The following is a 20,359-nucleotide window of genomic DNA, read 5'->3' as shown; positions in this document are numbered from 1 at the left end:
CCTCCCCGCCCCCCTCTCTGGCTGTGCATTTCAGGAAACCTCCCAGGTGACTCTGACGCCTCTTCCCCAGGGTGGGGGTGGGGGGAGCACAACTTCCAAGGACGTTTTCCAAATAATCCTTCTTTTAGCTTGGTTCTGCGTGGGAGCAGATGGCTTGCGGCTGTGCCGATGTTCCCTTCCGCCGGCTGGAGGGCAGCCTCTGCAAGCTGAGGAGGGTGTGTGCAGGTGACGGCTCTAAGGGGTTAAAGAGAGACCCCGGGAAGGGGGTAGAGTCCCCTCATCCCGCAAGCATCACTTTCTAGATGATGAAAGTAATCCATGGGCCTTATAAAAATTCATATAAATATAGAAATACATACGGTTCAAAAAAAAAAAAGCCATCTCACCGTCCCCCGTCTCATTCCTGAGGCACTTTGGCAGTCTGTGGTAACTTTTCCAGTTCTATAAAGAGCTCTTCCCTGGCCCCTGGCCGGGTAAGGAGCCGGTGGACGGGCGCACTGCATTTCCAGACTGCGGTTTAGATCCTGACTCCTCTTCACGCCCCCCACCCCGCCCCGCCTCTATTTCTTTCAAAAAATAACGTATTGGCCTCTTCCTTGGTGCCAAGCTGTGTTTGAAATGCTGGGGATGCAACATGCCGGCCCTCAGGGACCTTGGGGTCCCCGCAGCGGAGCCCGGAGAAAGTCAGGGGGTGCAGATCATGAAAATAAGGACGGTGCCCTTGAAGGAGCTGCGCGTCTCTGCTGGTGGAGACGGGTGGCAGGGAGTGCTTCTCCCAGCAGCACTGGAATGGAGGCCAGGATGGTGATGAAGCCTGGGGTGGGGGCCGGGGAGGGGGGAGGGGGGCGCCAGCTGGGAATGTTGGGGGACTGGAGGTCGGTGCCGAGGGGCGGGAGGGAGACAAGGAGGAGAAACCAGCGATTCCAGGTTTGGAACGTGTCCTACAAAGCTGTCGTGGGCGGTGGGAGGGGGCCGGCGGTGGGCGCCTGGCTGGTCCGCCCCCGGGCTTGGGGGTGGAGAGAAAGCCCGGCAGGGGGCGCTGGAGAACCAGCCAGGCAGCGGAGGTAAGGTGCGAGGTGGCCGGGTACTGTGGCTGGGATAAGAGCTACCTTCTGTGAGCCTCAACTTCCCTAGCTCGAAAACGGGGACAAGAACCACCGACCTCGCTGGACTGCCACGAGGCGTGCAGGCTCGACACGACGCAGCGGGGCCTCGCCCGTGGCCCTGCACCTGCTGGAAATCGGTTAACGATTGTTGCTATTTATTGGTCTGTTCTCAGTCACTGGTAAACGTTAAGTTAAATAAAACCTGGAAACGTGGAGTTTTACATTTTTCTTTCTTTTTTAATGTTTATTAATTTTGAGAGAGAGAGAGCAAGCACAAGTGGGGAAGAGGGGCAGGGAGAGGGGGAGAGAGAATCCCAAGCAGGCTCTGCACTGTCAGCACAGAGACCCATGTGGGACTCCATCCATCGACCCTGGAGATCATGATCTGAGCCGAAACCAGGAGTGGGAGGTCTAACTGACCGAGCCACCCAGGTGTGGTGAGCTCTACCTTTTTCTAAATGTTCACTTCTCAGTAAACTTGGGGAAGAGGCGTTGACTGGTCCCAGGTCACAGGAGCCTGTCCTGATGCGGAGGAGCTAGAGTGTGCCGGGGGTGCAGAGAACCGGGGAGAAAGTTCTCTCACAGGTGCGGGGGGATGGAGGCCCTTGAGTGGGCTCTGTGGGTGCTCACTGACAACTGGGCGGTGTCCACCTCCTCCTCGCGGCCCCGGGAGACCCGTGTGGCTGCTCCTCGCACTGAGTCCCCCGCCCAGGCTGCGCCTTACCTCCTGCTTCCTCCCCACGAGGCCCTGCTCAGCCTCTCCTGGGTGCAGGGAGCTGCAGGTCACCCTCTTCAGAAAGTCAGCATTGAGCCTTCTGTTCCCCCTCTCCCCATTTGTTCAGTCACCTCCTGGCGAGGCCTTCCGGGTGCCTGACTCTGCAACCCCGGGGACACGTGTGGCAGCCCTGACCCTGGGGGCCGGGCGAGAAGCAGGCAGGCGAATCCCAGACCCAAGCTTGAGAGCGCTGGGGAGCAGTTGGGGGCGTGGGCGGTGGCCGAGGGGGCTCAGCGCCCGGGGCTCTTCCACAGAACGTGAGGGGCTGTCTTAACTCGGCCACCATGCCAGCCCCCCAGTTCCCCCAGTTCCGTCCCAGGGAAGTCGCTAACCGCTTCCTGGGAGACAGGGAGAGAGGTGCTCTGCTGTGACCCCAGCCTCCCCCGCCCCCCACATTCAGAGGCCCTGGGGCGCTGCTGGTGATCGTAACCCGGATGCGGACAGCTAGCATGTGCTGGGCGCCGAGTAGGAGCCAGGCAGGTGCCAAGGCCACACCAGCCCTCCGACGGACATCCAGCCCACTCTCCAGATTAGGACAGGGTGAACTCACATCTGCTGGTAGCCTCCCTCTTTGGGCTGCACGGACTTCCCCGCCCTCACACGCTTCCTGGGGACCTCCAGCCTTGGGCGCCCTTCCTTCTCTGGGTCCACACGCCCTCAGTGCCCGCTGCTTCTCTGTGCCACCGCTCCGACCTCCTGCTGCTGGAAAACACTTCCTTCTCTTGACTCATCCCAGCGGGGGGTGCACCGCCCTCTCTCCTTGGCAGTCTCGAGCGGGCATTGGGGATGCGTAGAACGGGCCCTAAGGGTCCACCCTGCTCCTCCGATTGTCCAGCTGGCAGTCCTGGGGGGGTTTCTTCCCCTTCCTTCGTGGGCAGGGCCTCTGGGCCCTCACTGGGCGGGGTAATCGGTGAGCCATGGCCCTGGGCAACATTCACCTCCACCACCCGTGTCTCCAGCCCAGAACCTTGTGGTCTGCGCTCACGGTCTGTAATTTGGCGGGTCAGGTGCGCCGGCTGTGACTGTTTCTGAGCGTGTGTCCCCGGCATGTAGTCACTCATTCATGAATGCTAAACATGTGGCCGCCGTCACAATGGCGCCGAGGAGCCTTACCTCCCAGAATTCGCACCCCTGTGAGTAGTTTCTTCCGTGCCGCGTCAGGTTGGCCTGCGGAACTGCGAGAATGTCATGGAAGTGACGGACGGTTATTGGGATAGGACAACTCACGGCTCCGTCTACGGCTCTTGATTCCCTTGCTCTGGGAGGAGCCCGGCGCCAGATTGTCGGGACGCAGTGAGGGGCTGAGGCCTGTCCACCAGGCCTTGAAGTGGGTTCTGCAGCCTCCGCCAAGCCTTCGAAGCATCGGAAGTGGCATCCAGCCTCATGAGCAACCTGCCTGGAGCGCACCGGCTCCCCGGCACAGAGCGACGTGATGACATTCCTGGTCTTGAGTGGCTACTTGCGAAGTCATCACTGCGGCAGCAAGGCGCTGATGTGTGTGCCCCCCACGTCTATTGGGCACCGTGTAAACCATGCCCGAGCAGAAATCGGAAGACAAGGGATAAAAATATATATAAATATTGGAGTGCCTGGGGGCTCAGTCGGTTAAGCATCTGACTTGGGTTCAGGTCATGATCTCAGGGTTCATGGGTTCAGGCCCCGCGTCCAGTAGCTCGGAGCCTGGAGCCTGCTTCGATTCTGTGTCCCCCTCTCTCTCTGCTCCTCCCCTGCTTGTGTGCTGTCTCTCTCGCTCTGAAAAATAAATAAACATTAAAAATAATTAAAAAATATAACTATCATGCAAGTATTTTCTTGCCACACGCCCAGGCGAGGATCACGTGACGCCCCCGCCGGGGTGCGCTTCTCGCTGTGGAGACGACGTGCTTCTGCGTGACCTTCGAGAATCCGCTCTCTGACATTCGGGGTCTCAGAGTGGCCGCCCTGCCTCTCAGTCCTTTCTCCTGAGCTACTGTTTCCTCTACCCAGGTCACCCGCTCATTAATTACCGATGATAAAATCTTACCTGTTTTAATCGGCCAACATTAGAGATCTCCTTTCAGAACCTTTCCTTCCCTCCTTACTTCCATTCTTCTTTCCGTCAGTCTGTCCTTCTGTCCTTCCATCTGCCCTTTCCTTCCTCCCTTCGTCCCTTGCTTCCTTCCTTCCTTCTTAAATTTACTTGTTTGTTTATTTATTTTGAGAGAGAGAGAGAGTGAGCCGGGGAGGGGCAGAGGGAGAGAGGGAGAGAAAGAGCGTCCTAAGCTGACTGCACAGTCAGTGTAGAGCCCGATGTGGGGCTCGAACCGTGAGCTCATGACCTGAGCGGAAGCAAGAGTTGGTCACTCAACCAGCTGAGTCACCCAGGTGCCCCCAGGAGCTTTTCTTAAATTACAGTTTTAAATGTTTTATTTATTTTTGATACAGAGAGAGACAGAGCATGAGGGGGGAGGGGCAGAGAGAGGGAGACACAGAATCCAAAGCAGGCTCCAGGCCCTGAGCGTATCAGCACAGAGCCCGACATGGGGCTTGAACCCACGAACATGAGATCATGACCTGAGCTGAAGTCGGAGACTTAACCGACTAAGCCACCCAGGCGCCCCACAAAGACAGTTTAAAAAAATTTTTTTTTAATTTATTTTTGGTACAGAGAGAGACAGAGCATGGAGGGGGAGGGGCAGAGAGAGAGGGAGACACAGAACCGGAAGCAGCTCCAGGCTCTGAGCCAGCTGTCAGCACAGAGCCTGATGCGGGGCTCGAACCCGCAAACGTGAGATCTGACCTGAGCCGAAGCTGGAGGCTTAACCGACTGAGCCACCCAGGCGCCCCACAAAGATAGTCTTTAACGGAGCACAAGCGGGCGGGAGCAGAGGGAAGGGGAGAGTGTACTGAAGCGGACTGCACACTCGACGTGGAGCTGACACGGGGCCCAATCTCAGGACCTTGAGATTTCGGCCTGAGTCCAATCAAGAGTCTGACGCTTAACCAACCGAGCCGCCCCCCAGCAGGCGCCTCCCCCAGGAGCCTTTCTTGACTGCCCCGGAGGTGAGAGTGCCAGGCTCCCAGCCCAGCCTCCCTGCATTGCTCCGTCCTGAGCCCCTCAGCTGGCCGGCAGGGGTCTGCAGAGGGGACAGGGTCGCTCCGTGTTTGGGTAGAGCTCTAAGAGGGGCCCGGAGACTCCATGCCGTCGTCCCTGGGTCTGACTACAAGATGTCACCCTCATGTTACTTTGTGCTACTTTGCGCTGACCTCACATATGACCATAGGTGCTGCTGTGCACACATAATTGACCTTAAGATTTTTCCAAATGGACCTAATCTTGTTTATTTTTAATGTTTTATTATTTATTCATTTTGAGAGAGCGAGAGAGCGAGAGCAAGGGGGGAGGGGCAGAGAGCGAGGGAGACAGAGGATCCAGACTGGGCTCCGCCCTGTCAGCCCAGAGCCCGATGCGGGGCTCGAACCCACAAACCATGAGATCATGACCTGAGCCGAAGTTGGACCCTTGACCGACTGAGCGGCCCGGGAGCCCCTGTTGCTGACTTGGAAGGGGAGGGGCCATGTGACCAGGGGTGTGAGTGGTCTGCGGAGGAGAGGGCGGCCGGGGAAAGGGGATCTCAGTCCCGCAGCTGCAAGAAGTGGATTCCGTCGAAACCTGAACATGCTTGGGAGCACGTTCTTTCGCTCCTTCGCCTCCAGGAAGGAGGCGAGGTCCTCCAGCGCCTACATCTCCGCTCTGGGAGGCCCTGAGCAGAGAGCGCAGCTGGGCGGCTGCCCGACGGAAGTGCCGGCTAATCACTGGGCGCTGCTTTAAGCCACTAAATTTGTGATGCCTCGTGACGCAGCAAGAGAATTGCCACGAGAGGCCCTATGTCCCTGAAGGCCTCACATGATTTAATTTAATTTACATTTTAAGATATATTTTTATTTAAGATATGTATATAAATATATATATATGAATAAATATATATATTTTTTAAGTACGCTCCATGGCTGACATAGGGCTTGAACTCACAGCCCTAAGACAGAGTCGCATGCTCTACCGACTGAGCCAGCCAGACGCTCTTAAGATATATATTTTTCTTAAAATTTTATTTAAGGTTCATTTATTTATGTTGAGAGAGCGAGGGAGACGGAGAGCGTGCGTGGAGGAGGGGCGGACAGAGGGACAGAGAGTCTCCAGCAGGCTCCACACCATCAGCCAAAAACCCGATGTAGGGCTCACAAACTAACGAACCGTGAGATCACGAACCGTGAGATCACGACCTGAGCCGAAATCCCGAGTCAGACGCTTCACCGACTGAGCCATGCGGGCGCCCCAAGATTTATTCTTCTTTTTTTTTTTTAGTTTAGTTTTTTGAGACAGAGTAAGACAGAGCACGAGCGGGGGAGGGGCAGAGACAGGGAGACACAGAATCCGAAGCAGCTGCAAGGCCCCGAGCTGTCCGCGCAGAGCCCGACGCGGGGCTGGAACCCACGGACTGCAAGATCAGGACCTGAGCTGAAGTCGGACACATAACCGACAGAGCCCCCCAGGGACCCAAGATAGATATTCTTAGAGGAATAAACGCACAGGGCAGATTTGCTCAGAGCGCAAGCCAGCACCACTGGGGCGGAAGGGCTCTTTCTAGCTACGTTTTAGCTTCTTAGGACCGGCTCCGGGGTTTGCAGGAGGCTCGCTCCTAAGTTAGCGGCCCCAGCAGGTGCCCCGTGTTGTTTGTCTGGCTTTCTTCCCAATGTTTTATCCGAAAGCGGATTTTAGGAACATCTTGTTCCGGGAGAAGATCCAGTGTAACGGAGGAGTGCACAAATCCTACGTGCAGCTCTCTGCAGCGATCCACATGGGACACATCCACGCTGCCGGGGTCCGGGTCAAGACGCTGAACATTTCCACGGAACGCTCGGGCGGCTCAGTCGGGGTAAGCTTCCAACTCTGGCTCAGGTCAGGATCTCGTGGTTGGGGGGTTCGAACCCCGCATCGGGCTCTGGGCTGACAGCTCGGAGCCTGGAGCTGCTTCTGGTTCTGTGTCTCCCTCTCTCTCTGCCCCTCCCCTCCTTGTGCTCTATCTCTCTCTCTCAGAAATGAATAAATGTTAAAAAAAAAAAATAAATAAGAAGCTGAACATTCCATTACCCAGAAGCCCCATGTGCTTCCTCCCAGTCACAGCTTCCGCCTCGAGGCCTTTGGTCACTGGTCTGACCAAAGCAGCACAGGTGTGTTTGCCTGAATGAACCAGATTGTGAGTGACAATGTCAGAGAGCGCTGACAGCCGCAGTCCCCAAGTCACCGGCCGGGGGCAGCGCAGGCACACAGCAGCGGCTTTTCAGGACACAGAGGAAGGAGGGTGCCCCCGGGGGTTTCTCTTTTTGCTTGTTTATTACTTTTTTTACTATTTAGTTTTGAGAGAGCGAGCGAGCAGAGGAGGGGCAGAGAGAGAGAGGGAGACGCAGAATCGGAAGCAGCTCCAGGCTCCAAGCTGTCAGCACAGAGCCTGACGTGGGGTTCAAACGCAAGAACCCTGAGATCACGACTTGAGCCAAAGTCAGACGCTTAACCCAGTGAGCCATCCAGGCGCCCCGCACCCAGGGCTTTCGTCTTTATTTATGTATTTATTTAAGTTTATGTATTTATTTTGAGAGAGAAAGGACGAGCAAGGGAGGGGCAGAGAGACAGAGAGAGAAAGAGAATCCCAAGTAGACCCCATGCGGTCAGCACAGAGCCCAAGGTGGGGCTTGACTGTGAGATCGTGACCTGAGCCGGAACCCAGACCCTTAGCCCACTGAGCCGCCCAGGCGCTCCTGGGGCTTTTGTACGGAATGCGAGCGCTATGTGCCTGAAGCTATCGTATGATGTAAAATTCTCAGTAAAGTCTAGTTCTGTCCTTGAGATGACTGTGACATAGGGTTTGCACACTTTCCCGTTTGGGGCCTAAAGCGAGACTGCCGACATCTTTAATATTGCCCAATTTCTTATTTTTTATAATGTTTTCTTAAAATTTATTTTTTAGAGACCGAGAGAGACAGCGTGAGCAGGGGAGGGTCAGAGAGAGAGGGACACACAGAATCGGAAGCAGGCTCAGGCTCTGAGCTGTCAGCACAGAGCCTGACCTGGGGCTTGAACCCACGAACCGTGAGATCATGACCTGAGCCGAAGTCAAATGCTTAACCGACTGAGCCCCCCAGGTGCCCCCCAATTTTTTAAGTGTATTTTATTTATTTTAGAGAGAGAGTGTGTGTGTGAGTGTGAGTTGGGGACGGTCAGAGAGAGACACAGGGACAGAGCTTCTGAAGCAGGCTCTGAGCTGACAGCACACACAGTGGGGCTTGAACTTGGGAACTTCGAGATCATGACCTGAGCCAAGGTTGGATGCTTAACCGGCTGGGCCCCCGAGGTGCCCCAGTATCACATAATCTGGATTCATACACTCCTCCCTGAGTCCCCTGTGGGGCTGGGTGGGGCTGGGCTTCAGCATTTCTGAGATCCAGGGCCCAGCCTCAGGGACGGTCCCGGACCCGGGGTCCGTGCAGGGTTCCCAGGGGATAGAACACAGGTCCTGGAGTCAGGCAACTTACATTCTGGGCCTCCCTCTGCTCTTCCTTGCAGTGTGACCCTGGGTAAGCTCTTACCTGTCGGGGCCTCAGTTTCCTCATCTGCAAATCGGGCCATGCTCTGGGGTTCGTGAGAAGAGTTCAGGGCTGGAAAGCCTGGGCGCCCAGGGAGCCGAAGGGAGCCTGTTGGCACCAGTCCCAGCAGGGTGGGGAAAGCCTGCTCTCTCTCTCTCTCGCCTCCCTCCCCACCACCCCCAGGCTGCTGGGAGGACTTTGCTCCTTGGGAGAGTGAGGCCAGCAGCCCCAAAGCTGCAGGGCCTGACCCCTGGGCTTCCATAGGAGGCTGGGGCCCAGACGGATGCCAGGGTCAGAGCCCGGATTGGGCAAGAGCGGAGCACGGGGCTCCCTGACCCTGGTCAGGGGTATTTGGAAACACCAACCGTTCTGAGAAATTTAGCGGCAGGAAGTGAAAGGAGGGAAGGGCAGAAGGAAAGGGCAATGGAGGCACTTCTGGCCCCTCCTGACCTGACCCTCCATCCCAACCCATCCAAACTGTGCAATGATTAGCGAGGTGCTTGACTGGGGGCCAGGGGAGCAGGAGAGTCCCCCTCCCCCGGGAGGAAAGCGGAGGCGACCCATCCCCCACTCCCACCCTGCACATGCCCGGAGTTCCAAATCCTTCCCCACCTCTGTTTACTGTCCAAAGTTCCAGGCACTGGGGGTGCCAGCCTCACCGTGTTGGGACACACAGACCTAGAGACACACAGACATAGACACGCAGGGTTCAGGGCCCTCGGAGGGACCGTGCTCCCTTCCCTCCCGCCATCCAGGGCTGTCCGCGCACCCCAAGTCTCCGGGCTCCAGCCCCCTTCTTAGCCTGGGATCTGCACAGCTCTCGGGATCCAGGAACCCACCTCGAGGCTGTCAGCAAGTAAAAGGGGGAGAAAGGTCGGGCCCTGACTGGGGTGGGGTGGGGGCTGGGCGGGAAAACCTCAGAGGGCTCAAGTTTGCATGTCAGGCCTGGGAAAGAACTGGAGAAAGAAGAGAGGTTTTCATGTAGCCACCGATCACTTAGACGCGGACTGGACCCCACACCCTCCGGCTCCATTCGGCCCCAGTCTCAGCCCTAGCCCCAGCCTTGACCCAGGCCCGGGTCCAGCCAGCCCTACCATGACAAATGACTATCAAGATCTTCAGCATCTGGACAACGAGGACAGTGACCATCAGCTCAGACAAGGTAAGGGAATGCCTCCTTGCGCTTCGGAAAGGTGAGCGTTAGGTGGCTCTTGCCCCCTTGACTCAGCCCCTGCTTCCTCCTGCGGGCCCTGACCTTGCCTCTGAGTCTGCCTCGCTCACAACGACATGGTCTGAGCCGCCCTCCTTAGGCGAGGCTTGAAGCCACGGGGCTGGGGTCCTTTTTCCTTGCGATGGGGGGTCCCAGGCCTCGGCATGCCTGCTGACCCTGGCCACATCGTTGCCCACCGGTCAGGACCAGGGCAGAGTGAGGACCCAGGGGACCAGGGGACCAGGTGTGACAGTGTGGTGCACAGGGTGTCCAGGACCAGGGGACAGCGACCAGACTTCCATGGGGAGGCCGAGGTCTCCATCCAGCAACAGCTGGGCCCCCTTCTTTCTAATGCGAGCAGGGGTGCTGTCTGGGCTGAGCAGGAGGGGTTTTGGGGATGGGGTGGGGGAAGGGGCTGCAGGGGGTGGCAGGTGGGAGCAGCTTGGGGGGCTCTGGCTCCTGTCTTCTCTCCCCGTGCCCAGCCAGAGGAGTGGGATTCATGGGGAGAGAAAGAAACCTCCTCTTTTCTGGCCCTTTGGGGGGAGCAGTGACACCCCCCCATTCCCGAGTCCTGCTGGCAAACTCTACGCTCTGATGTCCACCAGCTTCAGTGACACAGTCCGGCCACTAGGTGTCAGCAAAGGCTAGGGCTCCCGCCGGCTGGGCTTGTGGGAGCTCGGCACCCACTCCCTGCCCTCTTCCGAGTCTCTGGTCCCGCAGGGTCGCCTATCCCCCGGATTTCTTAATCTGTAGGGCTCCCCCTCGACCTGGAGAGGAGCCTTCGCCCACTCTCCTCCCGGGACCCCAGAGCGGCTCCCGGTGCCCCCTGTCTCTGACACCCGGATGCCCTGTCTTCTTACAGCGCCACCCCCTCCCCAGCGGCTCCTGCGGAGGCTCTGCTCAGGACCCTGCTTCCTCCTGCTCTCCCTTGGCCTCGGCCTCCTGCTGCTGGTGGTTGTCTGTGTGATCGGATCCCAGAGTGGGTGCCCGGGGAGGGGGGGGGGCAGTGGTGAGGGAGCGCTGGCGTCTGTGACGGGGGACCCAGCCCCCTCATGTGGTCCCGTGCACCCCCCCCGCCCCCCACCCAGACTCCAAGCTTCGGGACGAGCTGCAGGCCCTGAGCGTCACGTTCAGCAACTTCACGGCAAGCACGGAGGTCGAGGTCAAGGCCCTGAGCAGCCAGGGTGAGGGGCCCTGGGGCTGGGGCTGGGGGAGGGGGCGCGGACCGCTAGGGGTGTCGGGACACTGAGCCGTGTCTCCCCCAGGGGGAAACGTGGGCAGAAAGATGAAGTCCCTGGAGTCCCAGCTGGAGAAACAGCAGCAGGAGCTGAGTGAAGGTCAGGGAGGGAGCGTGCGCGCGCGGGCGCGTCGGATCCAGGGGTCCCTCCGGCCAAACCCAGGGGGCCTGTGCGCAGAGGTCGGGCCCTTCCCAGCCACCCCAGTGTCCACCCTGACCTCCCCCGCCCCCTCTCCGCCCTCGGTCCCCCCAGATCACTCCAGCTTGCTGCTGCACGTGAAGCAGTTCGTGTCGGACCTGCGGAGCTTGAGCTGTCAGATCGCCGTCCTCCACGGCAACGGTGAGGCGGCAGGGGCGCCGGCTCGCGGGCGCGCGGTCCTCCCCACCTGGGGCCGCCCTCAGCGCCTCCGCCTTCCCCCGTCCCGCAGGCTCCGCAGCCACCTGCTGCCCCGTCAACTGGGTGGAGTACGAGGGCAGCTGCTACTGGTTCTCGCGCTCCGGGAAGTCCTGGCCCGAGGCGAACAAGTACTGCCAGCTGGAGAACGCGCACCTGGTGGTGGTGGGCTCCTGGGAGGAGCAGGTGGGCGCCCGGGGCTCGGGCGGGGGGCGGGGCTCCCGGGAGGAGCAGGTGGGCGCCCTGGGGAGGAGGTGGGTTCCCGGGGGCTCGCGTGCGGGGCTGGCCGCTTCGGGGAGCGCTCACCACCCCCTCCTCTCTTCCTAGAAGTTCGTCCAGCACCACATGGGGCCTGTGAACACCTGGATGGGCCTCACCGACCAGAGCGGGCCCTGGAAGTGGGTGGACGGGACGGACTACGAGAAGGGCTTCAAGTGAGTGCGCGCGCCGCGGCTCCGCGGGCCCCGGGGACCCGGCCGGGCGGGGAGGGCCCGGCGCACATCCGCGCGTCTCCGCAGGAACTGGAGGCCGGAGCAGCCGGACGACTGGTACGGGCACGGGCTGGGCGGGGGCGAGGACTGCGCCCACTTCACGGACGACGGCCGCTGGAACGACGACGTGTGCCAGAGACCCTACCGCTGGGTGTGCGAGGCGCGGCGCGACGCGGCCGGCTAGGCGGCCCCTCCCCTAATTTCTTTCCTGGCCGCCTCGGCCTCCGAGGACGCTCCTGTCTGGGGGTGGGGGTGGGGGGCCTCCTCCGCCTTCTCCGGGGTTTTTGATCTGGGATTTTAAGGGATGTTTAGGGGACAGTGTCTGAGGAACGCAGAGTCACGTCTGGAGGGGCGGGGAGACTGAAACCCGCTTCCCGCAGTTGACAGGTTATTGTCGACATTTTTTAGAGGAAGAAAAGAACAGAATATTCTAAATGTTCGATGAGTTGTCTGGTTCTTGGGCCTTGGGCACGGGAGCGGGCTGGCGAGAAACCGGGCTGCGAGGTAGGGCCCCCGAGAAGGTGAGCACGTGCAGCCGACGCCCTTGGACCAGAATCTTCCAGAATCTTCCACATGCGTCCAGTGCGTGCATTACGGTGGGGGGGGGGATGTCAGTGTCCCTGGACAGGCCACACATACAGCCAAGTTGATGAGTCTGTCCCCAAGAATCACCAAACGTTCAAAGACAACCAGTTTGCAGAAGAGAGGCCCCCACATAAATAGAATCCACAGTCCAGTATGTGCACAGGAATAAACATTTTTTTGAGAGAGAGAGAATTCCATGAGAGAAAGAGAGAGGGACACAGAGAAGCGCGGCTCACCGGGGGCTTGTGCTCATGGACTGTGAGATCATGACCTGAGCAGAAGGCGGATGCTTCACTGACTGAGCCCCCCAGGGGCCGGGAACAGAGTAAAACTATAAATAGAGTCAAATTTGAGCAAGGAGAGCGCCGCACCCTGAGCTGGTGGGATGGTCCGAAGCGGTGCTGGGGAGGAAAGGTACAGAGACCTAAGCGTGTTTGTCAAAGAACAAGGAAGCCTGAGTTGAAATGAGCTAAGTTTCAACTCAAGGAACTGGAAAAAGAAAAGCAAAATAGACGCCCTCAAAAATAGAAGGCAGGGATTTACTTATTTAAAGTTTACTTATTTTTGAGAGAAAGAAGCACACATGAGAGGGGGAGGGGAAGAGAGAGAGGGAGAGAGAATCCCAAGTAGGCTCTGTGCAGGCAGTGTAGAGCCTCACAGGGGCTTGAACCTACGAACCTGGACTGAGCTGCAACCAAGAGTCAGACGTTTAACAGACTGAGGCAGCCAGGGTCCCAGAAGACAGGGGTTTATTTAAAAATCATCAACCACAGGGGGTACATCCTCTTCAAGTACGCTGGGACATTAAATTTTTTTTGAGCAAATACTGGACCACAAAGCAAGTTTTAATAAATTTCAAATGAAGAATTCTGCTCGCTATAATGAGCAGAAATATAAAATTCCCATATAAATCATTAGCAAACCCAATCAAATGATGTATTAAGAAGATGACATGTTTGGGGTGCTTGGATGACTCAGTCGGTTGAGCCCGTTTGAGTCGTGAGATTGAGCCCCTTGTCAGGCTCTACACAGACGGCAAGGAGCCTCTGTCCGTCTTTCTCTGCCCCTCCCCTGCTCATGCTCTCTCTCAAAATAAACATTTAAAAAATATAACATGTTTGTCAGAGACAGACCAATGTCATTTGATTTCACTCATATGTGGAATTTAGGAAACAAAACAAAGGAGCGAAGGGGAAAAAGAGAGACAGACCAAGAACCAGACTCTTAACCAGAGAACAAACTGACAGTTACAAGAGGGGAGGCAGGTGGGGGGAGGGGCTCAACTGGTGATGGGAATCAGCACCAGGTGTGGGAGGGGCACCGGGTGTGGGAGGGGCCCCAGGTATGCTGCGAAGTGATAAATCACTAGCCGCTATGCCTGAGACCAGCATTGCGCTGTATGTTAGCTAGCTCGAATTTAAATAAAAACTTGGGGAAAAAAGGAGAAGAATTCAAAGTTGGTTTAACATCAGAAGCATCTATTAATAAAATAGACTTAGGGAGGGGGGGCCCGGGTGACTCAGTCCGTTGAGTGTCTGATTCTTGATTTCAACTCGGGTCATGATCCCAGGGTCATGGGATCGAGCCTCCCGTTGGACTCAATGCTGAGTGTGGAGCCTGCTTGGGATTCTCTCTCTTCCTCTGCCCCTGCCCCTCCCTCTCTAATAATAATGCAGACTCAGGGAGTACAGAAGGCTAGATTAACGGGGTACAAAAGAAAAAATTGCATACTGCAGAAAAGGCACTTGGCAAACTCTTTTAGGGCCTCAGCTGCTTTTTAAAAAATATATTTTTTAATTTTTAAAAATGTTTTATTTAATTTTGAGACAGAGAGAGACAGATCATGAGCGGGGAGGGGCAGAGAGAGAGGGAGACACAGAATCCGAAGCAGCTCCAGGCTCTGAGCTGTCAGCACAGAGCCCCACGTGGGGCTGGAACCCACAAACCGGGAGATCATGACCTGAGCTGAAGCCGGACGCTTAACCAACTGAGCCACCCAGGCGCCCCTAAAAAGTATATTTTTAATATTTATTCATTTCTGAGAGACAAAGACAGAGCATGAGTGGGGGAGGGGCGAGAGAGAGGGAGACACGGAATCTGAAGCAGGCTCCAGGCTCCGAGCTGTCAGCACAGAGACGGATGTGAGGCTTGAACTCATGACGCACGGGATCATGACCAGAGCCGAAGTCCAGTGCTTCACCCACTGAGCCCCCCTCCCCCAGGCGCCCCAGTGTGCTGTTTATGTCATCTGAGGGACCCTGAGCAAACTGCAGAAGACAGGAAAAGGCACCAGAGTTGGAAGAATTGGAAAGGAAGAGACCATCTACATGGAAAGTCAATACCAATAACAAACACGCAGAAGTAACAAGGGGCCCCAGCAAGTGTGTGAGTCAGCTAGCAGCACTTGAACCTATAAAAAATATACGAGAAAAAAATTAAAGTTCTTTCCAAGTTCATATGTAAATTCAGTGCAATGACATCCAAATTTCAGCTGGAGTTTTAGAAGCAACTTAACCTTTTTCTTTTTAAAATTTTTAATGTTTTTTATTTATTTTTGAGAGAGAGAGAGACAGCGTGAGCAGGGGAGAGTCAGAGAGAGAGGGAGACACAGAATCAGAAGCAGGCTCCAGGCTCTGAGCTAGCTGTCAGCCCAAACCCACGAATCCAAGGTCATGACCTGAGCTGAAGTTGGACCCTCAACCTACTGAGCCACCAGGTGCCCCCTAACTTAACGTTTTGCAAAAATATATAGAGAGAGGGGCACCTGGGTGGTGGCTTAGTTGGTTAAACATCAGACTTATGAGACTTCAGCTCAGGTCATGATCTCATGGTTCGTGAGTTCAGGTCCTGCGTGGGGCTCTATGCTGACAGCTCAGAGCATGGAGCCTGCTTCGGACTCCCTCTTTCTCTCTCTCTGCCCCTCCCTCACTCACGCTCTGTCTCTCTCAAAAATAAACCTTAAACAAGATTTTATTTTATTTTTTCAAAAATTTTAAAGTTTATTTATTTGAGGGGAGGAGAGAACCCCAAGCAGGCTCCACCCATGCCATCAGTGTGGAGCCGAACGTGGGGCTCAAACCCACGAACTGTGAGATTGTGACCTGAGCCAGAACCAAGAGTCAGACACTCAACTGACGGAGCCACCCAGGCGCCCCTAAAAAAAGATTATATTTTTATGCGATCACTAATCTGTACACCCAATGTGGGGCTCAAATCCACAACCCTGAGATCAAGAGTGGCATGCTCCGGCTGACTGAGCCCTCCAGGCGGCCCTGGGGCATGTTTCAGGAAAGGAATGAGTTATGAAGGTCTCAGCAGGATTAGGGAAGCCACATGAAAGAGGCCAGGGACCCCAGCACGCCAGCACTGGGGAGTCAGTCAGCGCCTCCAGGAACCCAAGGAGAGAGAAAGCCGCATGGAGAGCACCCCCCCCCACCACCCCCCCAGGAGCTGTGACTTCGGGCTGCAGGAGGCAGCTAGCTGCCTGCTCCTTGGCAGGCAGGGAGCTGGAGGAGTCAGTGTCCTCACTGTCCTGCTTTTCCTCCCTCTGATTTCCGGCGGCGGCGGGAAGCCAGACGGCCAGGCAGCTGCCCAGCTCGGTCTCCGAGGCCAAGGAGAAGGGGAGACACTGGATGTGAAGGGACAAATGGAAGACACCCAGCCCAGAAGGAGCCCGGAAGCAAAAAAAAAAAAAAAAAAAAGAAAAAAGAAAAAAGAAAAAGAAAAAGAGAGATTGAGAGAGAGAGAAAGAAACCTATTTCAGAAGGAGCAAAGGATACACAGGGGCAGAGAAGATGCTCCTGGGTCTAATCTAATGTGACACAGCTCCAGCCCTGCACGAGCCATCTCCACTGGCCTCCAGCTGACGACAGCCAGGGAGTCAGGTGCCCGCCAGGCTGTGGGAACCTCGTGCCCCTCTCACTGGAGACTGAAGCTGAGAGCATCCTCTTCAGCAAGGTGTCTGGTGGAATTAGGACCGCGTGTCCCCCGTGATCCCCGCAACTCTGCTTCTGCAAACACCCCAGGGATCCTCTCCCATGGCTGTGGCGTGGTGCCGGGAGGGGGTCACAGCGGTGCCAGTGCGGAAGGGGCTTGGAGGCGCCCTGTGCCTGCTGACCGCCCGGGGAGGGGGGTGCGCCCCATGGAATGGTGCCTGGCATTTGGAAACAGTGACCGGTGCGGGAGGCATCCGAAGGCAGCGGAATCAGTCTCTGGAAGAGATGTGTGCAGCCTCACGTAAGTGCAGCATTTTCCACAACCGCCGAGGTGTGCGGACGGCCTGAGTGGGTTTCGGCGGAGGAACTGATGGAGAGAACGCGGGAGGAGCGAGCCACGTGAACTGACTCAGCCGCGGAAGAGGCCATCCTGCCGTCAGCAACAACACGATGAACCCGGAGGGCGTTCATGTCACGTGAGATCAGCCAGGCAGAGAGAAGCGGAATGATCTCAGTTCAACGTTCGATTTTATTTTTTCAAAATGTCTGTTGTTGAGAGAGAGAGAGAGAGCATGTGAGTGCGGCAGGCGCAGGGAGGGAGAGACAGAGGACCCACAAATTTGCAGGGCCAGCGGTGAGCCTGCTGTGGGGCTTGAACTCGAGAACTGTGAATCGTGATCTGAGCCAGAGTCGGGCCCTCAACCAACTGAGCCACCCAGGCGACGCTTAAACTCAAAAAAAAGAAACAGAGGGTGGGAACGGAGGTGGCCAGGGGCCGGGGGAGGTGCTGGGGGGCCGGAGACTCCTGAAGGGCCCAGAGTTTCCGTTGTGAGTGCATCTGGGTCTCAGAGGTGGAGCACGGGGATCACGGTTAATAACGCTGTGCTGGAGACTTTTGATGTGCTGAGGGAGGCGATCTCACGTGTTCCCATCAGACACACGCACACACACGGGAACTGCACGAGGGGACGAACGTGTTAGTGACCTTGATCGTGGGAACCCTTACTCAGCCCTTACGTTCATGAAAACACCACACTGTACGCTTAAAAGACACAGTGTGCAAGCAAACTATAGATAATTCCTATTCGTCCGTCAGGCCTCAGGGGAGCTGGGAAGAAATACCGGACGGGCTTTGCACAGAAAACAAACACGGACGGCATGTACACACAGCACTCTGGAGAGGCCTAGAGTCAGCACTGAGCGGAAGAAGTGAAACAATGGAATGCACACAAGGACAGTGACCAAGAGCAGTGGTCTACACCCACAGCAGCACCACGTGATTCCCAAGGATCCATGGGTCTTCAAGGCCACGGCGACCCCCTTCAGGTGTTTGCTTATGTAAGGAGGAGAAGAGGGGGTCTGAGCAGGATTCAGGGAGACAACCACAAGGTGGACAGATCCTCCCGGGCTGTGGCCAAGTGTGTGGACCTTATCTGAGGCCTGGGAGCCTCCGCCCTCACCCCCGGTCCAGAAGGAAAAGGGTCCAGGGGAAGCCTATCCCCCACGCTGCCAGAATCCTTCCTGGGGAGAGGGGAGAGACGGCCCAGACCGTGGGGACTACTTCCCGAGGTGGCTCCAGAGCGAGTGATAAGAGTAAAAATATCAGAAAGGAGAGGGTCAAGTCTTTAGCAAATTTGCAGACATGAGCATCGCTTATCACACAGCATCATCTGTGAAATGTTCTTCTCAGAGGACCTTGGACCTGAATCTGGTTAAACTTCTGGCACCAACTACCAGTGTAGAGGAGGTCCAGTGGGCAGGGGAACGTGCACACAGATGTGCATTCCGTCAAATCCAGAGCTGGAGGGTTTTTATAAAGCTGACGCCTGGTTTATTCTGCAAATAAGTGAGGAGAAGGAGGAGGGGGAGAGGAGGAGGGGGAGAGGAGGACGGGGGAGGAGGAAGAAGAAGAGGAGGACAAAAGAGAAGAGGAAGGAGAAGAAGGAGGAGAAGGAGGAGGAAGGAGGGAGAGGGGGAGGAAGGGGAGGAATAAGAAGAAAAAGAAGAGGAGGAGGAAAGAGATGAAGAAAAGAGGGGGGAGTTTTTCTAGATGAAAAGAGCCGTAGGGGACGCACCAGGACATGCCATGTGGGGACTTTGGATCCTGGTTTAAACAAACCCGTTGTAAAAAGACATCATGGAAGCCTCAGGTTGGTTGGAACGCTGACTGGATGAGGCGTCCTTGTCGATGGTTTTGGTCCGATAACAGTATTGTGGTTAATGACAGGAGTCTCTATTTTAGAAATACAGGCGGAAATCCGTCCGGGCGAGATGGTGCTTCCGGGACTTGCTTGGAACAAACCGAGCAGGCCCCGGGTGTCTGTGAGTGTGTGTGTGTGTGTGTGTGTGTGTGTGTGTGTGTGAGAGAGAGAGACGCAGGGGGCGCAGAAGTCACCATGTGCTGGTAACTGTTGAGGCGAGCGGCGGGCACGTGGGTGCTCATCAACCTAGTCTCTCACCTTCTGTAGCATTTTGTTCGCCGGAGCCCAGAACTGCAGGGACTAAAGACATGATGTAACCCAGACGCAGGCCATAAGAGATTTGTCACAAGCGCCGCAGCGGGAAATCAGATTTTGTTTCTACAGAAAAGAGGGACAGATTTGACTTTGCTAAAGTTAGAAACCAGCCGCAGACTTGGATGCAGTATTTGCAACATTTATAACATGTAATAAATGTCCAGAATATAAAGAACTCCTACAAAATAACTAGGCCAAAACAAAACAAAACAAAAAACAACAAAAACCAAAGCAGAGGGTATTCGAGTAAATATTTGTCATCTCTGTTTCAGGGAAGCCTTCATCATGTGCAAAGTTGGGGCACAAGTAGTGAGCCGTCCTGTCGCCTGCCCGGTGTGGCTGGGCGCCTTCGAGAACCTCGTTGTGACCGCGGCTTCTCTCCCCCAGAGCGCTGAGTCTTGAGTGGAGCTTGCAGACGGGGACTAGTAGCTGCGGTGCAGACGGAAGGATCAGGCTTGAGGTCTTAAGGGAATTCAGCTTGGAAGCCTTCAGTCTGCAACATAATGTACACAGTGTGTTCCTGGCTACGCGGCTTCCCCGCCCCCAAACGCCCACGGCTGCTAAATATTTCCATATATATATAGGGAACTGCGAGTGTGGCTTTTCTCTTGGGAATTTATCGTCTCCTCTCCGCCTCCATGGATCTCTTTCATGTTCAAAGACTTTCCTATGGGGGAAAAAATCCGGGCTTAACCCGCGGCCCCTGTCCAGCGTCTCTTTCAGCGCCTCAAGCGAGTCGTGTTTCCCGGAAAGGGGGCGGGACGGGACCCCGCGGGAGGCCGGCCGAGCGCCAGAGGCCGGGGAGGGGGCGCGATGGGGTCACAGGCAGGGACGCGAGCGCAGCCAGCCCCTCCCGCGCGCGCCCGCACCCGCGCGCGCACCCACGCACGTTCCACTGTCACTAGGGGCTTTGATTCGCGGCGAGGCTCTCGGGCCGCGCCGGCCACTCCTGCAGCGCCGCCAGGGGAGGACCCTCGCAGGGTGTCCGCAGGGACCACCCACAGTGACCCGCGCAGTGTGCGGCCCACACAGCCTTCAGGGCCCAGCCCCCGGGTCCTCCCCGCGTGGAGATGGAGGCGACGGATCCTGTAGGCTGCAGGGACACCCCCTGGCTCCGGCCACTCTCCCCTAAGACTCGACTGGCCCGCAATGAGAATCCCACGGGGGGGGGGCGCCCTGGCTTAAGTGTCGCCAAAGCAGAGCCCGGGGGAAAGGCTCGAGGGAGGGAGTTTTCCGGGCAGCTGACTCCAGAAAGCAGCGAAGGCGCCCAGGTAACTTAGACGGGAGCGGAAGGCCCGCGTCTCCAAGCGCACAGGAGCGCACGGAGCAGCGGTGGAGCGAGGCGAGGCCGGAGAGCAGCCCCCAGCCCCAGCCCCGGGGCCCCCCTGCGCGTTAGTCAGCGGCCGCTCCGGGCCGGGTCTGCGCTGGCCCCGGCTCCTGGTGGCGCTCGCCAGGCCGGGGCGGATGGTCCGGCGGCGGCTGGGGTGGG

At 56.9% G+C, this 20,359-nt stretch overlaps 1 protein-coding gene and 1 long non-coding RNA gene across 2 annotated transcripts in view; both read left to right on the top strand.

Annotated features, from left to right (window-relative positions):
* The first annotated feature begins 9,412 nt into the window (after positions 1-9,412).
* Positions 9,413-12,274, top strand: LOC115282443 (asialoglycoprotein receptor 1-like). Its single transcript, XM_029928498.1, has 8 exons — positions 9,413-9,664; positions 10,575-10,691; positions 10,801-10,896; positions 10,978-11,049; positions 11,203-11,289; positions 11,378-11,529; positions 11,671-11,777; positions 11,862-12,274. The coding sequence occupies exons 1-8, from the start codon at positions 9,439-9,441 to the stop codon at positions 12,016-12,018; spliced, it is 1,014 nt and encodes a 337-aa protein (XP_029784358.1). The 5' UTR covers positions 9,413-9,438; the 3' UTR covers positions 12,019-12,274.
* Positions 12,275-19,842: 7,568 nt separating this feature from the next.
* Positions 19,843-20,359, top strand: part of LOC115282493 — a 9,812-nt gene continuing 9,295 nt past the window's right edge. Inside the window, exon 1 of the long non-coding RNA XR_003904667.1 lies at positions 19,843-19,958. This is a non-coding gene — a long non-coding RNA (uncharacterized LOC115282493). The remainder of the gene's footprint in view (positions 19,959-20,359) is intronic.

The sequence above is a fragment of the Suricata suricatta genome, chromosome 17 (assembly GCF_006229205.1).
Source record: "Suricata suricatta isolate VVHF042 chromosome 17, meerkat_22Aug2017_6uvM2_HiC, whole genome shotgun sequence".
Taxonomy (NCBI): Eukaryota; Metazoa; Chordata; class Mammalia; order Carnivora; family Herpestidae; genus Suricata; species Suricata suricatta.
Note: the sequence above shows the minus strand (reverse complement) of the source record. Positions and strands in the feature narration are given on the sequence as shown.

Bases quoted from the DNA above. Each gene is read 5' to 3' on its own strand.
- LOC115282443 (XM_029928498.1), top strand. From the start codon at position 9,439: ATGTCAGGCCTGGGAAAGAACTGGAGAAAGAAGAGAGGTTTTCATGTA. The intron at 11,050-11,202 runs GTCAGGGAGGGA...CGGTCCCCCCAG, and splicing joins GCAGCAGGAGCTGAGTGAAG to ATCACTCCAGCTTGCTGCTG. The intron at 11,530-11,670 runs GTGGGCGCCCGG...CTCTCTTCCTAG, and splicing joins TGGGCTCCTGGGAGGAGCAG to AAGTTCGTCCAGCACCACAT.